The following is a 16,803-nucleotide window of genomic DNA, read 5'->3' on the forward strand; positions in this document are numbered from 1 at the left end:
CACCTACACAGGTAGATGAATAAGGTTGCCCTATTAGATATCCCAGCATTACAAATCCACAGGAATCTTTACTGTAACCGACTGTTCTGACCCAGGCTTCCATAGAAAGTAAGAAGCAAAGTCTTGGTCCCAACAAACCCCCTTTTATTTACACGACTGTGGATTCTTTTCATTCGCAGTCAGCATGGCTTTAGCAAACAGTCTTTCAGAGGAATGTTTATCCACACGTACCTTATCTCATTTAGAGCCCTGCCAGAAAACTTGTTTCCAAACACAGGGCAAAGCAAAACTTGGCACAGAGTCCCTTATAATCACAAACAGAACTTTCCGGACTGTATGAATGAATGGTTCCCTGCAAAAGTCCCCTCCTCATTCGTTCCTCTTTTGTTTCCTATGGGAGGGGCTAATCACCTTCAAGGTGCGGCTTTACTCTTAAGTCGATCCTGCTTTCTTAGTTGTTCTTGCCTTTCAGCAGCTCTACGCATGCGCACACAGGGAACAGGCTCCAGCTGTTCTTCTGCCTCACTGCTGTATAACCTCCTCTCTGCCTCTGACACAAAGCCCTCGTCTGAGCTTCCCTCCATCCCCAGAACTGGCCCATGTTCCTCCCCAGCCTCCTCACTGTCTGACTCTGCTGCCAGCACAACACTGACATTCAGACGTCATGTTTTCACAGTGACTCAGCTCCTTACTTCAGACAAGGAAACGATCAAATTGGAGAGTGCTACTGGAAAGTCCAGTATGTGGCCTACACCGATGGGAGCTTTAGCAGAAGAAAGAAGCGACCTGCCTCTGAGGCTCATCTTGGCATACTTGGTATGAGGTGGGGAAAACTTTGGTGGTGGTGGTGTGGCGGGGAGTCAGACACCCCACTCTGATGACGGGACCTATTAAGAGCTGTTCTGAACTCAAGCAAGCAGTGATGAAACCCTAGCCAATGAGGCTGAAATAAAGCCTACATCAAAACTCAGCCACATCGTACTGCAGGGGTGGGCTTCCTAATAGCATTGTGTTGTTAAGATGTAGTTTTCTCTGTGCAGGGAACTTTAAACCCTAGAAGACAACATTTCAGCGAATGAAAACGAAACTAGGTTATGTCTATCGCAAAGGTGCTTTTTGAAAAGGCAGCCGGAATGGGTTTTCCTTGAGGAAGAAGTTTTGCTTCTCATCCAAGAAACTCCTCCTGCTCCCCCCCTCCTCCTCCTCTTCCTCCTCTCCTTCTTCCTCCTCCTCTTTTTCCTTTTCCCCCTCCTCCTCTTTTTGTTCTCCTCCTTCCCCCTCCCCTCTTCTTCCTTTTTCTCCTCCTCTCCTCCTCCTCCTCCTCCTCCTCTTCCTCCTCTTCCTTTTTCTCCTCCTCTCCTCCTCCTCCTCCTCCTCCTTCTCTTCCTCCTCTTTTTCCTTTTCCTCCTCCTCTCCTTCTCCCCTTCTTCCTCCTCCTTCTCTTCTTCCTTTTCCTCCTCCTCTTCTTCTTCTTCTTCTTCTCCTCCTCCTCCTCTTCCTTTTTCTCCTCCTCCTCTTCTCCTCCTCCTTCTCTTCCTCCTCTTCTCCTCCTCCTCTTCCTCCTCCTCCTCTTCTTCCTTCTCCTCTTCTTCTCCTCCTCCTCCTTCTCCTCCTCCTCTTCTTCCTTTTCCTCCTCTTCCTCCTCTTCTTCTTCTCCTCCTCCTCCTCCTCCTCCTCCACCTCTCCACAGACATTTAGCCATAAATTGGGAGATGTGACTAAACTGGATACAGGTAGTCCTCGACTTACAATCATTTGTTTAGTGACCGCTCAGTACCACCCACTGCGCTGAAAAAAGGAGACTTATGGCCATTTTTCACACTTACGACCATCACAACAAAACTTTTGGCATTTGGCAACTGGCATGTGTTTATGACAGTTGAACTCTTCATCTGGGGCCGCCATTTGTAATCTTCCGAGCTGGCTTCCCACAAGCAAAGTTAAAGGAGGAAGTCATATTCACTTAATAACTGCAGTGACTTACTTAACAACGATGGCAAAAAAAAGATAATAAAATGGGCTGAGAGTACAATTTGAGAATATAATTTGGGAGTACAATTTGGCGGCAGTGGCAACCAAAAAAGCCAATGCAATCCTAAATTGCATTAACGGAGGGATGACCTACAAGGTCCCTTCCAACTCCGTTAATCTGTTAAAATATCTGATTACACGGAGAAAGGGAGCTTGTAAAGTGATTTCTTAGAAAATATTGTAGAGAGTGAGAGTCACAAGGATGAATGGGCGGAGGCTGAAGGAAGCAGGGACATTTTCCAGTGTAGAGATAAGATGACGCTTTCAACCAATCCTTTTTAAACAATTCATTCCTTCACCTCTAATTTCAAGGCCCAGTTATCAAAGCTGAAGTTGGTGATACCATCTTGGTTACTTTTCTCAATAGAGGAGACAAGAACCATAGCATGATGCCCCACGGCGTAGCTTTCGATAAGTCATCGGAAGGATTCCCTTATGCTGACGGTAAGTGAGTCGATGTTCATCATCATCATCATCGTCTTTTAACAACCCCATAATCCCTTGCGGGTGGAGTCTGGGCAACTGAATGGAGTTAATAGAGCTAGCAGAGTGTTTAGTGGCCGGATGCTCCTCCTGTTGAAAGTGCGGAGTTTTGTTCAGCAGTGTATATTCTCAGTGTGCTCAGAGAGAGAACTTTTTTTTGACTTCTTTCTTTTAAGGATATCCAAAGCCGGGAGCTTTTGTTAAACCTTATGACACCTTTAAGTATGAATGGAGAGTTCCTGAAAGCGTTGGGCCTACACCCAATGATCCAGCATGCCTCACGTACCTTTATTATTCAGCAACTGATCCAAGGATGGATACTCAGTCTGGTCTGGTGGGACCTCTTATCATTTGTAAGAAGGATACTCTGAAATCCAATGGAAGCCAGGTACAAAGCTTGATAATATCCGGAATGGTTGACCACATGGGTGAAATGAAAGGATGATTGTTGCACATATCGAAATGCAAAGCTTCCTGCTGGCCAGCTGGTCTTCGGGTTGCTGCCATGCATGTGGCGAGAGGGCATGCGTGGAACGCGCACACCATGCATGGGGTGGGTGGGATGCATGCATGGGAAGCACTCGCATTGCATTTTGGGGGGCCCAAGGTCTTGTTTTGGCTTCCAGGTTGATGCAAGAGGCCTTCCAGGGCCAAAATGGGGTACGGGGGGGCGTTTTGGGACTGGAAAGCCTCCTGCACCAACCTGGAAGCAAATAATGGAGGGGAGGGGGGGTCACATGCATATGCATGGGGGTGTGTGTGTCATGCACACATTGCATTATGGGTGTGGGCATGCTTTCGGCACGCGATGACAAAGAGGTTAACCACCACTGTCTTAGATAGTAGCCAAAATGCCCTATCTGCATGTAAAGAGGAAATAATCAGGATGTCAGGCCTGCAGTTATATCCCTTTTAGGATCTTTGGCCTGCCACATTCTCTCTTATTTCATTATGCTGTTTCATTAGTGTAGTAGTTGGGAGCGGGGAACAGAAAGGAGTAGAATGGTGGAATGTGTTGTTGTCATTCTTTTCTAGTAGCCAAGGTCATCTTTTGTCTCCGCACCTCTGCACCTGACCGGAAGCAGCTGGGTGGAGATGCCAGCGTGGAAGAAGAAGATTGGACCATGTGATGGATTTGTGGGTGTGGGGACAAGATCATTAATTTTCAACTGGGTGGGAATCTGATGTAACTTCCAGAATTGGGATTCCACAGATGTGCTAAGATGTTTGATTTATTAAATTGGAACTTTAAGGATCGTTTTGCCTTGGACTCTGATTTAATTCTACATGATACTTGGAACGCTGACATAGGAAGCTGATTGAAATTTCTTTCTGGTTTTCTATTTAATCTGCAGGCTGAACATTTGCAGTTTTAACGAACATCATTTATGTTTTGGCTACAGAAAGGAGTAGACAAAGAATTCTATCTTCTCTTCACTATCTTCGATGAGAATCTGAGTTTTTACTTCGACCTAAACATCGAGGCTTTCACTGGCGATCCCTCGACGGTTGATAAGAAGGATAAAGATTTTCAGGAGTCCAACAGAATGCATGGTATGAAAAATATACATTTGGGAAGTTAGGCAAGGGAGGTTTTCAACATGAGGCACATGAGGCACAACATAGGTTGTGAAATAAGCATAGGGCTGTATAGGAAGTGATGCTACTGTTTGCCAATCATCCTGGGGTAATTTTCTTCATAGGAATGCCAAGAAGGAATGCCAAGAAGAAGTTATTGAGTTATTGATATGTATTCTGTGTTTTCGTGTGTGTGTGGGTGTGTGTGTGTGCGCACAGTGGTGAGATTCAAATAATTTAACAACCTGTTCTCTGCTGAGTAGGTGTAGCTCAGTGGTCATGTGACTGGGTGGGTGTGGCCAACTCAACGTCACTCAGGTCGATGGGCGCTTCGCCTTATCTGTTACAATGTAAGAGGGTTAACCAGAGAGGCAGTTTCTGTAAGCAGGGCAATAAAGATTAGGCTAGAAACAACAAAAGAACGTTTCCTTCCTGCTTTCCTTACAGGATTAGCTCTGTAAAGTGGCGGGGTGGGGGGGACAAAAATGAGATTTCTTCCAACAACTGCTTCTCTGAACTGCTTAGAAAATTAGCAACCGGTTCTCCCGAATAGGTGCGAACTGGCTGAATCCCACCACTGGGTATGCACCAAGGGAGGCTCATTCAATCTCATTGAACATATGTAGTGCATTGGCAGTAAAGGTTTGATTCGATTTGATTTGAATCTGCCTTCCTGCAATCAGGGGTTGCCACAAAGAAGAGGGAGTCAAACTATTCTCCAAGGCACCTGAGGGCAGAACAAGAAGCAATGGGTGGAAACTAATCAAGGAGAGAAGCAACTTAGAACTGAGGAGAAATTTCCTGACAGTTAGAACAATTAATCAGTGGAACCGCTTGCCTCCAGAAGTTGTGAATGCCCCAACACTGGAAGTCTTTAAGAAGATATTGGATAACTATTTGTCTGAAATGGTATAGGGTTTCCTGCCTAGGCAGGGGGTTGGACTAGAAGACCTCCAAGGTCCCTTCCAACTCTGCTATTGTATTGTATTGTATTGTATTGTATTGTATTGTATTGTATTGTATTGTATTGTATTGTATTGTATTGTATTGTAATTTTCTTTTCCTCTTTTCAGCAGTCAATGGCTACCTGTTTGGTACCTTGCCTGGCCTCGACATGTGCAAAGGTGACCTTGTTTCTTGGCATATGCTTGGACTAGGCGGCAGTACAGATGTTCACGGCGTTCATTTCCAAGGGAACACCATCCATTTGGGAGGCACAATAAGGGACAGCCTCCCTTTGATCCCCCATGTTACCACTACAGCATTGATGCAGCCAGATCAAACAGGTAAACCTTAGAAAGGGGCTCTCAGCACCATCCTTTGACTTGCCACCAAAGCGAATCTCTCCCTGTGCCAGTTTAACATGATGGCAGGATGCAAATTATGCAGACTTCTGAGTAATTAACTTTTTGTATAATTCACCTTACGGGTTCCAGTTTCTTTTGACACCTATGATTGTAAATTCAAGTAGACAACTGGTTCCAATTCTGGTTTTATTTATCTCTATTTTTTCCCAGTAAATCTTTTTTCTCTTCTCCAAAATAAAACATTTTTTTTTTAAATTAAAGGACCTATTCGTTTTTAGCACAAAACCTGGCCATTTTTCATGCTTAACCCTTTCCCCCCCCACAATCCATTTCCTTTCAGGGACTTTCCAAGTGGCTTGTAGGACATTTGATCACTTCACTGGCGGGATGAAGCAATGGTATAATGTTAAATCCTGTGGCAAGAGCTCCCCTGATGGCAGACTCTATGGAACAGTGAGGACCTTCTATGTGGCTGCAGAAGAGGTGGAATGGGATTATGCCCCTAATAAGACCTGGGCTGAGAAGAAGATGGAAGGAATGGGTAAAAAAGAAAGGTATGGAGAGACTTGTTGTTGTTAGTTGCGAAGTCATGTCCGACCATCGCGACAACGTTCCTCCAGGCCTTCCTGTCCTCTACCATCCTCTGCAGTCCATTTAAGCTCGTGCCTACTGCTTTGGTGACTCCATCCAGCCACCTCATTCTCTGCCATCACCTTCGTTTGCCCTCACTCTTTCCCAGCATTAGGCCCTTCTCCAGGGAGTCCTTCCTTCTCATTAGGTGGCCAAAGTATTTGAGTTTCCTCTTCAGGATCTGGCCTTCTAAAGAGCAGTCAGGGTTGATCTCCTCTAGGACTGACCGGTTGGATCTCCTGGCAGTCCAAGGGACTCGCAGGAGTGGACCGACTATGTTCTACTAATAGTTTATCTACCAACAGGGTGAACAGTTAGTCAAAGGAACAGCTTGCCTTCTGGAGTTGTGGGTGTGCTATCATTGGAGGTTTTCAAAAGCAGACTGGACAACCATTAGACCGGGATAGTATAAGATCTTCCGCCTTGAGAAGAGGGTTGGACTAGAGCAGCGGCCCCCAACCTGATGGGCACCAGGAACCAGTTCCATGGAGAGAGGTTTTTTCCATGGACTGGAGGGTACATACCGTATTTTTCAGAGTATAAGATGCACCAAGATTTTGAAGAGGAAAATTAAAAAAAAAGGTTTTGCGCTCTGCAGACCTCCCAAAAATGGCCCATTTTTTTCAAAAACAGGCCCGTTTTTTGTCAAAAAAAGGCCATGCATAGCCTTTAGGAGGCTTATAGAGTACTCCCGGGGGCTTTGGGGGGGAGCAAAATTGCGCTAAAAACGGCCCGTTTTTCACTCATTTTTGCCCTCCCCGGCTCCCAGGAGCACTCTGAGAGGCCTCTTAAAGGGGGCGGGATTTCGAGAGGCAAAAAATGCTGTATTCTGTGTATAAGACTCACCCAGATTTTCAGACTCTTTTTTGAGGGGAAAAGGTTGCATCTTATACTCTGAAAAATACGGTAGTTTTGCATGCTCCCTACATCCCTTAGACGGGGCTTTGCTTATTTGCACAGCCCATTTTGTGGCATGCCATGGACCAAGGGTTGGGGACTCTTGGACTAGAAGACTTCCATGGTCCCTTCCAGCCCTATGATTCTATATTCTATGTTCAATAGAAGAGAAAGTTCGTAGCTCACTGATGGTGCTGTCTAGTTGGGTAATGAAGCACCTGTAAGAAAACAACCAAGCTCAGAGAGCACCAAGAACTTATCAGGTTATGTTCTGCATCCAGGTCAGAAGGCATGGCTTCCTGATCTGATCCCTATCACTTGCCTCTTTAGAAATTAAACCCCGCGTATCAAAGCAGGCAAGAGACAATGAATCAATGGTGGGTTGCAGGCGGTATGCCACAGTATGGGCATACCGGTGCCTGCCGGGAGCACCGGGTACCGTTCTGGTACAGTGCTCTTGAGGGCCCACCCACCTGCCCTCGTTCCTTACCTGTATTTGTAGGAAACGAGCTATCTGTACACGCATGCACAGTGTACGGCGCCTGCGCGATGCTCTGCCGAGCAGCTGGAGCGTCACGGAGGCATCACAGGAGGTAAGGATGCATGCATGTGCTGTGGACACTATCTGTGTGCTGCGCGCGTTCATGTGGTGGCCGCGACGCCCCATTGCACAGTACTAGTTGTAACAGGATCCGGAACCCACCACTGCAATGGATGGATGATCTCTCTTTTTTGTTGTTGTTCTGATTTGCTTTTCCTTTTCTCTCTCTCTTCCTCTCTTTTCTTTTTTTTAAGAATCCCATTTCCCCGAAAATAAGACCTCCCAGGATAATAAGCCCAATCGGACTTTTGAGCACATGTGCTAAAATAACCCCCCCCAAAAAATAAGCCCTCTCCAAAAATATTGCAACACAGCAGCAGGCATGAGGTGACCATGCTCGCCACCTCCTGCACCTCAAAAATAATGAGACCTCCCCCCAAAATAAAGGGTGACATGAGTAAAAACTAGAATAAGTATAGAACTAAGAGAAGGAGGAATACCAGTTTATACATTTTTATATAAAAAAATGGAAGTAATGACAAAAGAAAACATGGAATAATTGAACAGTGATAGATTTCAACCTATTATAAATGTGTATTATTATTAGAAATACATAAGTTGAATGACTGTAATAATTATGATTAACTTTAGTAGTTTTATTTATATTGGAATGTATGACACTTAGGCGCAACATTGTTCATGCATTGATTTGATATATTTATTTTAAAAAAACCTTGAGAAAAAAAGGAATTAAACCTAGCAGCTTGAAGCACTTTCAAAATAGGTCAGTGTAAACCAGCTTGAGCCATCTGGGAAAGAAGCTTTGCATCAAAAACAGGATTTATAACCTTATAGTTGAGTTTAATAAAATCTTGCCCCCAATCTATTTAATCATAACTAATCCCCAGTAAAAACTAAGGAGAAAATATAGTTGTTTGATTGACATACCCATTTCTTTTAAGACATCTTGTTGTCAAAGCTATGCATGTTAACTGAGAAGTAAAGTCGTCTTTTATTCGGAAATAGTCAAGGTAGTCCTTGACTTACCACCACAACTAAGCCCAAAATTTCTGTTGCTAAGTGAGACATTTGTTAAGTGAGTGTTGCCCCATTTTACGTCCCTTTGTGCCACGGTTGTTAAGTGAATCGTTGCAGTTGTTACGTTAGACGTACAGTTGTTGAGGGAATCTGGCTTTCCCATTGAGTTTGCTCGTCAGGAGGTTGCAAAAGGTGATCACGTGATTCTGGGACACTGTAACCATCATAAAAATGAGTTGTTAGGTAAGCTCCCCGTTGGGAGAGCGAGTACGTTCAGCGAAGCGTTGTGAGAGTTGTGTTGGGGAACACACAAACCAGCATACAGAGACACTGCAGTTTAAATAGGCTTTTACTTTCGTGGAAATAGAGGTATCAGAGTCCATCAAACAGTCCAAGTCATACACAGATAAGACAGTCAGTCATCAACGTCTTTCAGTTAAGGGATAATCCAAATAACAGTCCAGTATCATATAATCAGTTCGGTACACAAAGTTTGCTAGCAGTTGCAAAACTTACAATAGCTCACGGCACTCAGATCAGATCAGCCAGCATCTAACGAACAGAGAGCTAACAGTCATTCTGGCTCCCTCTTATGGCCGATTGAGGAAAACAGCAACCAATCACATTTTACAGTATGATTTAAAGAAACAGGTATAGCATTGCTCTATGATTTATAGATTGCCAACCCAACCGTTAGATTATATTCCTAACATGAGTCGGTTGCCAACCATCTAAATTTTGATCACGTGACCATGGGGATACTGCAATGGTCGTAAGTATGAAAAACGGTTATACAGTAAGTAAATAATCATTCTGAATTTTAAAATAAAAATTTTCACTCCGTCATTTTCAGTAACTTGATCTGTGATTTCATGTTTCCAGGAATTCTTGACTGTGGATGTATACAAATGAGTAATTATTATATAGACTTATGAGTATTGTTATAATTTTACTTATTTTTCAAGTTACGGACATATATTTGTGAGCCAAGGTGAAGATACGATAGGTTCGAAGTACAAGAAAGCGGTTTATAGAGAATACATCGACGGAAAATTTATGGAGCACAAGAAAAGGATCTTAAAAGAGCAACATCTGCAAATTCTAGGTGAGGAACTTGGATAAACCATGAGGCATATTTGGGACACGTGAGTTTTAAAACAATTGCAAAAGCGTTTTTCTTGCAAAGGGGAACTACTGATTTCAAGTTGAATTTATTCCTTGGGATATGTGCTTAGGTGTGTAACATCTAAAAGGATAAGAAATGGTTGAGACAAATTCTTTCAGACCTCCATTGAGATAGCTTCAGGGGTGGGCACCCGGGTTCGGAGAACCTGTAGCTAACGTTATGACTGGTCTGGAGAACCTCCAAATCCCGCCCTTGGCTGGCTCCGCCCCACCCTGCCCAACCACTCCCACCCCACAGGAGTCTTGGGGAGAGGGAAAGGGCCTCCAGAGGGCCGGAGCCTGGGTGAAGTAGTTTTCACCCTCCCAGAGGCTCAAGGAAAGCCTCCAGAGCTTGGGGAAGGTGAAAACGCCACCCCTCACTATGGTGCAGCCAACATAGGCCACACCCACCATGACCACGCCCACCCAGCAACCGGGCAGAGAACCTATTGCTGAAATTTTTGAAGCCCACTCCTGGATAGCTTCCATTTTCGTTCTGTTTTGCTTTAGACCTCCTATTTCTAGAGCAATATTTCCCATCGTTGTGTCCATTGTTCAGTGTCCCATTTGTTTCCACAAAATAAAAATCATCGCTGCAATCCAATTCTTACAGAATCATAAGATTGGAAAGGACTTTGGACTTTATTGGTCCTCAGAACCCTCCCAGAACAAGGATGAGCCAACCTGTGCTTCAAAAGCTCTAGTAATGGAGCTTCCATGATTTCAGGAGATAAGATGTTCTTCTGCTTAGTAGCTCTTACGTTCAGGATTTTTTTCCCCTCCCTCTGTAGAACTTCTACCCATTGATTAATTGTCCGGAAATTTCTCCTTCATTCTAGGTAGCTTTTCTCCTTGATTAGTTTCCACCCATTGCTTCTTGTTCTACCCTCAGGTGCTTTGGAGAATAGTTTGACTCCCTCTTCTTTGTGGCAACCCCTGAGATATTGGAACACTGCTATCATGTCTCCCCAGTCCTTCTTTTCATTAAACTAGACATACCCAGTTCTTGCAACCATTCTTCATATGTTTTAGCCTCCAGTCACTTAATCCTCTTTGTTGCTCTTCTCTGCACTCTTTCTAGAGTCTCCACATCTTTTTTATATTGTGACAACGAAAATCAGTTGCAATATTCCAAATGTGGCCTTACCAAGACATTAAGTGGTACAGCACTAATACTTTAATGTGAGCTTGATTCTAAACCTCTGTTAATGTAGCCTAGGACTCTGTTGGCTTTTTTGGTGGCTGCTGCACACTTCTGGCTCATATTTAATATTTAATTGGCCACTAGGACTCAAGATCCCTCTCCTAGTTACTACTATGGAGCCAGGTACCACCTATCCTGTACCTGTGCATTTGGTTTTCCTTGCCTAAATGTAGAACCTTACTTTTTTCACCATCCTTGTTCTATACTCAGGCGCTATAGAAAATAAATCCATATCTTCTTCCCTGTGACAACCCTTCATGTATTGGAAGACATCAAGTCTTCTTTCAGTCTTCTCTTGCTGAACCTATCCATTAATAAGCCTTTCCTTCACTTATCCGAAGGACCGATGGTCTCTGATGACATCATTCCATTCCATCTGGTGAGAAAAGCACATTGCCACCATCTGCCTGGGATGACCCAAGGAGATAGGCCTTCTCATTGTGGCATGTGCCTTATGGGACATCCTCCCCCTTGAGATTAGCTCTGTCCCTGTTATGATCTTAGAAGTCCCTTAAGACCAGGTTATGTCACTGTCTGAACCAGAGACATTAAGAAATGGTTCCACTGTGGTTAATATTTTGCTTTCCCAGTGTGCTTTGTATATTTTACTATATATATTTTTTACAATATTTCTTTTGTAATAATGATTCTTATATCGTTAAGATGATTGTTTTTATGAATCTCTGGTTTTATTTGATCGTTATATGTGCCCAGAATTGCTTTTAGTGAGGTAGGGTGCTATATAAGCAGGCTAAATATATAAACAAGCAAACAAATCAATAAATTAAAAGAAAAACTCCTTTGGGACAACCATGACCTGGATGACTGAGAATCTGCATAGACAGTTTGCAATGTATGCTTCTCGCCAGGAGATGGAGTAGCACATCAACACTATTTTACAAAGAAAAAATGTGACAAATCAGGCTGGGAATGTTGATTTTTAAAGTAGTGTTTCATTGTTTAAAATGTGTTATTAATATTAAGTATCGTGATCCAGAGCCAGCCATTTGAAGTGAGGGATCTATTTTGTAGCCTAACATTTACAGTCAAGTAAGAATAGCTTCTATTTTAACAATTTATGAGCTAAAACAACAACAATAGAACAGGGTATTGATCTATGAATTGTTTTTATCATTGTTTAATTAATTTCATGCTCATTCTTTAGATTCCCTAGATCGGTCTATCTATCTATCTATCTATCTATCTATCTATCTATCTATCTATCTATCTATCAATCAATCATCTATCTATCTATCATATCATCAGTATTTTTTATACAGTATTATATTAACAGGCATTGATGCTAAGGAATTACTCCCCTTCCCCATCAGAAAGGAACTCTGTTCCAACTGCCAGTTGCCTTACATCAACACATTCTGATACTACCCCTTCACTACACCGGGCATGGGCATGACCAGCACATGACTCCTTCGGCCTGCAGCAGTGGTGGGTTGCAGGTGGTATGCCCCGGTATGGGTTTATTGGTGCCTGCTGGGAGCCCAGCACCATTCCGGTACAGTGCTCCGGAGGGCCCACCCGCCCTCCCGAGCTCTTTACCTGTATTTGAGCTCTTCGGCACTTCTGCGCATGCGCACGGAGTGTACAGTGCCTGCGCGACACTCTGCCGAGCTGGAGCATCGCGGAGGCATCGCAGAGGCATTGTGCAGGTAAGGATGCATGTGCACACTGCGCAGGTACATGTGGGGGAAGCCGGGCCCCATTGCACTGTACCAGTTGCAATGGGATCCAAAACCCACCACTGGCCTGGAGGCTGGGAGTTTAGACAGTCTACTCCCCCTCCCCACCTGAAAAGAACTCTATTCCAACTGCCAGTTGCCTTATATTAACACACTCTGATGCTGATTTTCAAGCTTTAAATGTCAATTTATCAAACCCGATCACATAGTTTCGTAGGCAAGAACGGGTATTCAGCTAGTAGCATATGTCTCAAAAATAAAAATAAAGTACTCATTGGTGTGTTTTCCCCCCGCTTAGGGCCTTTCATTCATGCTGAAGTTGGTGACTTGGTAGTAATTATGTTTAAGAACAAAGCCAGTAGGCCCTACTCAATATCAGCTCATGGAGTACAAGAAGATGCTGGAACAAAAACTCAGGTTACCATGCCAGGTACAGTAGTGGATCAGTACAGGAGATACAATCCTGCCGACTTTCACGCAAGTCCTATGAGTTGGATTTGATTCCTGATGACTTCATAGTTTTCTAGTTGCTTTAGACCCAAAATGGAAAGGGTTTCCCATTGCTTTCTTTCTAGAGGTTTTTTCAATGGGGCAGCCCTTGAAGAGTGTTCGGAGACTCCAACTGTCCAGAATGCAGCCGCGCGAGCGATTGTGGGTGCACCCCGGTATACCCACGTTACATCTATCCTCCGCGAGCTGCACTGGCTACCTATTGCTAGTTATTACTTATAAAGCCCTACATGGTATTGGACCTGGGTACTTGAGAGACCGCCTTCTGCCGATTACCTCCCACAGACCCATTCGATTCCACAGATTAGGCCTCCTCCGTATTCCATCTGCCGGCCAATGTCGGCTGGCGACTACTCGGAGGAGGGCCTTCTTTGTGGCTTCTCCGGCCCTTTGGAACGAGCTCCCCGTGGAGATTCGGACCCTCTCCACCCTTCGGGCCTTCCGGACAGCCAAACTCCAAACTCCAAACTCAATGTGAAAAAACAGGGCATGCAGAGAGTTTGAGTGGCCTGCAAAGTGCTCCTGGGGGCTGGTGAGGGCAAAAATGAGCAAAAAATGGCCCATTTTTTTGTGAAAAACAGCCACTTTTTTTGCAAAAAAAACCAGGCCGTGCAGATGCTTTGGGAGGTTTAAAATTCAATGGTTGGGATTATGGCAATCCTAACCAGTGGTTACCTTGTGGAGCTACTGTACAATGTACTGGATGGGAGTGTGTTTGTGACTATACAGGAGGCGGTTATAAGGGGTGCTCCTATATAACTTCCTTCCGTAGAGGGGCCGGGAATATGATACAGATAGAAGTATCACGTAACATCCCATCCATAATAACATATGGCTTTGGGATTGATGGCACGGGATTGGACCCAGAGACGTACTTAACCATCAAGGTGGAGAAAGTTAAAGATGGAGAAATAAAAACCTTGGGATGGTCCGTGTACGATACCCTCCAGAAACTAGAACAGCCGTTACCCATAAGTACCAAGGCAAATAATTTATTTATAGAAATGGCCGAACAGGTGGCTAAAACCTTGACTGTTAAAAATTGCTTTGTTTGTGGAGGAACTAACATGGGAGAGCAGTGGCCATGGGAAGCCATGGAAGCTGATCCTGTAATATATAACAATCTTTCCTATGCTGGTAATATTACAACAAGGAAAGAGTTTACTGGGATTGTATGGACCTTGTCCACTAATCTGGTAGGAAGAAATTGCTTCGTAAGAAATGGATCAGTTCATGTTGGAGATTTGATTTGCCTAGGATCCTGGAATCCTGACTATAGTATCTGGTCTTCACCAGCTAACATTACTCAGCCCCCACATTTTGATATGACTTATTTGACATACCTAGATTCTTCCTAAGTATGTTAGAATACAGTCGTATATGGATAGGATGGCTTCCCTCCGATAGGGTCGTTGTTGCCCAATGTGAACAGGAGTTGCCAGGGGCTTCAATTCCACAATAATAGGGGGGTGATGTGCTGCAAACCCCGGAGGGTTATCCTCAGCCCATAGTCCTGGTACATCAAATTCCCTCCATACGTCCAAACATTCTTCCTCAGAAGTCCTAACCACCATCAACCTCCACATTTCATCCGGCCGGTGGCTAACAGTGAGATACTGCTTTCCCTCATCAAAGGAAATAGTAGCTCCCAGCTTGCTCAACAAATCCCTTCCTAACAATGGGACAGGACATTCAGGTATATACAGGAACTCATGTTGAATTTCGGACCCCTTAAAAGTACAGGTGACTGGTTTTAAGACTTGACGTCCTACAACTTGTCCAGATACTCCTTGTACTTGAATCTGGTATGGACCAGGGGTAGTTATTGGGTTGTTTATCACCGACCGTCCAGCCCCTGTGTCTACTAAAAAGGTAGTCTGTTGACCCCCAATATTCAGAGTAACCATTGGCTCGGGGGGAGTCTGCTCCAAGCCAGGTCCCCGTCAATCTGACCAACCAACTCCGGCTAGTCCAATACCCTCTACTCCTGCACCTACTTGAGCATTAAACCCTCTTCCTTTTGGACCCTGAGTCGGTTGCGACCCCCATCCACGACCTGGAGGTCTGGGTGGCCCCCCTTGGCCTGTCACCATCCCTCGCCCAGTCATTCCCCGACCTGCCATATTGCGGCCCAGCGGGCGTCGCCCGGGCAGACCTCTAAACACTCCACGTCCCCTGAGAGCTAACCTCTTTGGACACTCTCTCTGCCAATGACCTTCAGATCCACAATGGGCACATTGATTTGGCCCTAAGCCTGCCCTTCCTCCCTGTAAGGCCAACGCCAACAATTCTGTCTTCTTATGCATACGGTCATCTTTGTCCTTTTTCTCAACCTTATCTCTATTAACATACACTTTTCTAGCCACCTCCACCAATTCAGTGGTGTTCTTTCCCAATGCTCCCTCTAACCTTTGCAATTTCTTACGAATGTCCAATGCACTTTGCGCAATAAATCTTTCATTCAACATCCTTACATTCTCTGGAGCCCTCGGGTCCATTTGAGTGTACAACTCATAAGCCTCAATCAACCTCTGAAGGAATGCCTCTGGACTCTCATCCGCTCCCTGCATAACCAACGAGGGCTTAGACAAATTCACAGGGGGCTTCCCTGCTTTCTTGAGAGCTGCCACTATCAAAGTTTGATACGTTTGTATTTTTGCCAGGTCACCGGCTACTTTGGGATCCCATCCAGGATCCCGTTCCGGTGCCTCTTCCAAAAGTTTCTGAGCCCTATCTGCTTCCGTATGGTATCGTTCTCTAAAAACCTCCCGCATTCCTGCTTTGCATTTCTCTCTCTCTTCCGCTGTTAGCAACGTTGTTAACAGCTGTTGTATATCTCGCCAATTGGGGTTATGACTATGCATAATGGTTTGAAACAAATCCGTCATTTCCGTGGGCTTCACGGACAACGGACCAAAATGCTTCCGCCAATTCAATAGATCCGTGGTTGAAAAGGGGATATATTGAAAACAAGGGCGGTATTCAGGATCCCCCTGGGCATCCACTCCCACCTGTTGTTCCGATACCCTTAATGGAAAGAGTCCTTCCTTTTCTTCTAACAACGTACTTTCCTCTTTCTCGGCTTTCGCCCTTTCCACCCCCAATCGTCTAGTCACTGGCCCTTCTCTCCTAATTCCTGTAGCCCCTAAACCACCCTCCTTGGGCTCTTTTCTCCTCACTACCCCTCCTGTTGCCTGGGGATCCCCTATCCCCACAGCACTGTCCTTATCTCCACTGTCCGCTACAGCAGCAGCTCCCATAGCCTGGGGCACAACAATGCCTACAGGTGCTGAGGCATAGGGAGGGGGAGGCCTAAAGAGTTCCTCTTCATCCTGGGCAAAAATCCTTTTCTTCTCTAACTCTTTTGTCTCTGAAGCTGCTATTTTTATGGTACGTCTGGGAGCTGACCTCAACTTCCCCTTTTCCTTCGGTCTCACCACACACAGGCGAACCATTTCAGCTTGACACTGTAATAATTCATCAGCCTGTCCTGCAACAGCGTCTCCCCACTGATCTATATATGGAAACTGATTAGGATAGCGTTCTTCGTTTGCAGCAATTAACGAAGTTAAATCATCTATTATTTGGTTCTGAAATGTTCCTCCCATTGGCCATCCTACCCCCATATGTGGCCACTGATTCTGACACAAGTAAATAAGCCTATCCTTGGTCAATTTTGGGTAAGGGACTCTATATTCAGTGTGATTAAAATATGAGTCAAAT

General features: G+C 44.7%; 1 protein-coding gene across 1 annotated transcript in view; it reads left to right on the forward strand.

Annotated features, from left to right (window-relative positions):
* The window catches only part of HEPHL1 (hephaestin like 1), a 52,610-nt gene that overhangs the window by 25,317 nt on the left and 10,490 nt on the right, over positions 1-16,803 (forward strand). The window contains exons 7-14 of the mRNA XM_032219714.1: positions 677-816; positions 2,344-2,475; positions 2,691-2,902; positions 3,918-4,068; positions 5,166-5,378; positions 5,740-5,953; positions 9,471-9,610; positions 12,869-13,000. Of these exons, the coding sequence (XP_032075605.1) occupies positions 677-816; positions 2,344-2,475; positions 2,691-2,902; positions 3,918-4,068; positions 5,166-5,378; positions 5,740-5,953; positions 9,471-9,610; positions 12,869-13,000 (1,334 nt within the window). The remainder of the gene's footprint in view (positions 1-676; positions 817-2,343; positions 2,476-2,690; positions 2,903-3,917; positions 4,069-5,165; positions 5,379-5,739; positions 5,954-9,470; positions 9,611-12,868; positions 13,001-16,803) is intronic.

Source organism: Thamnophis elegans, chromosome 6 (genome assembly GCF_009769535.1).
Source record: "Thamnophis elegans isolate rThaEle1 chromosome 6, rThaEle1.pri, whole genome shotgun sequence".
NCBI lineage: Eukaryota > Metazoa > Chordata > Lepidosauria > Squamata > Colubridae > Thamnophis > Thamnophis elegans.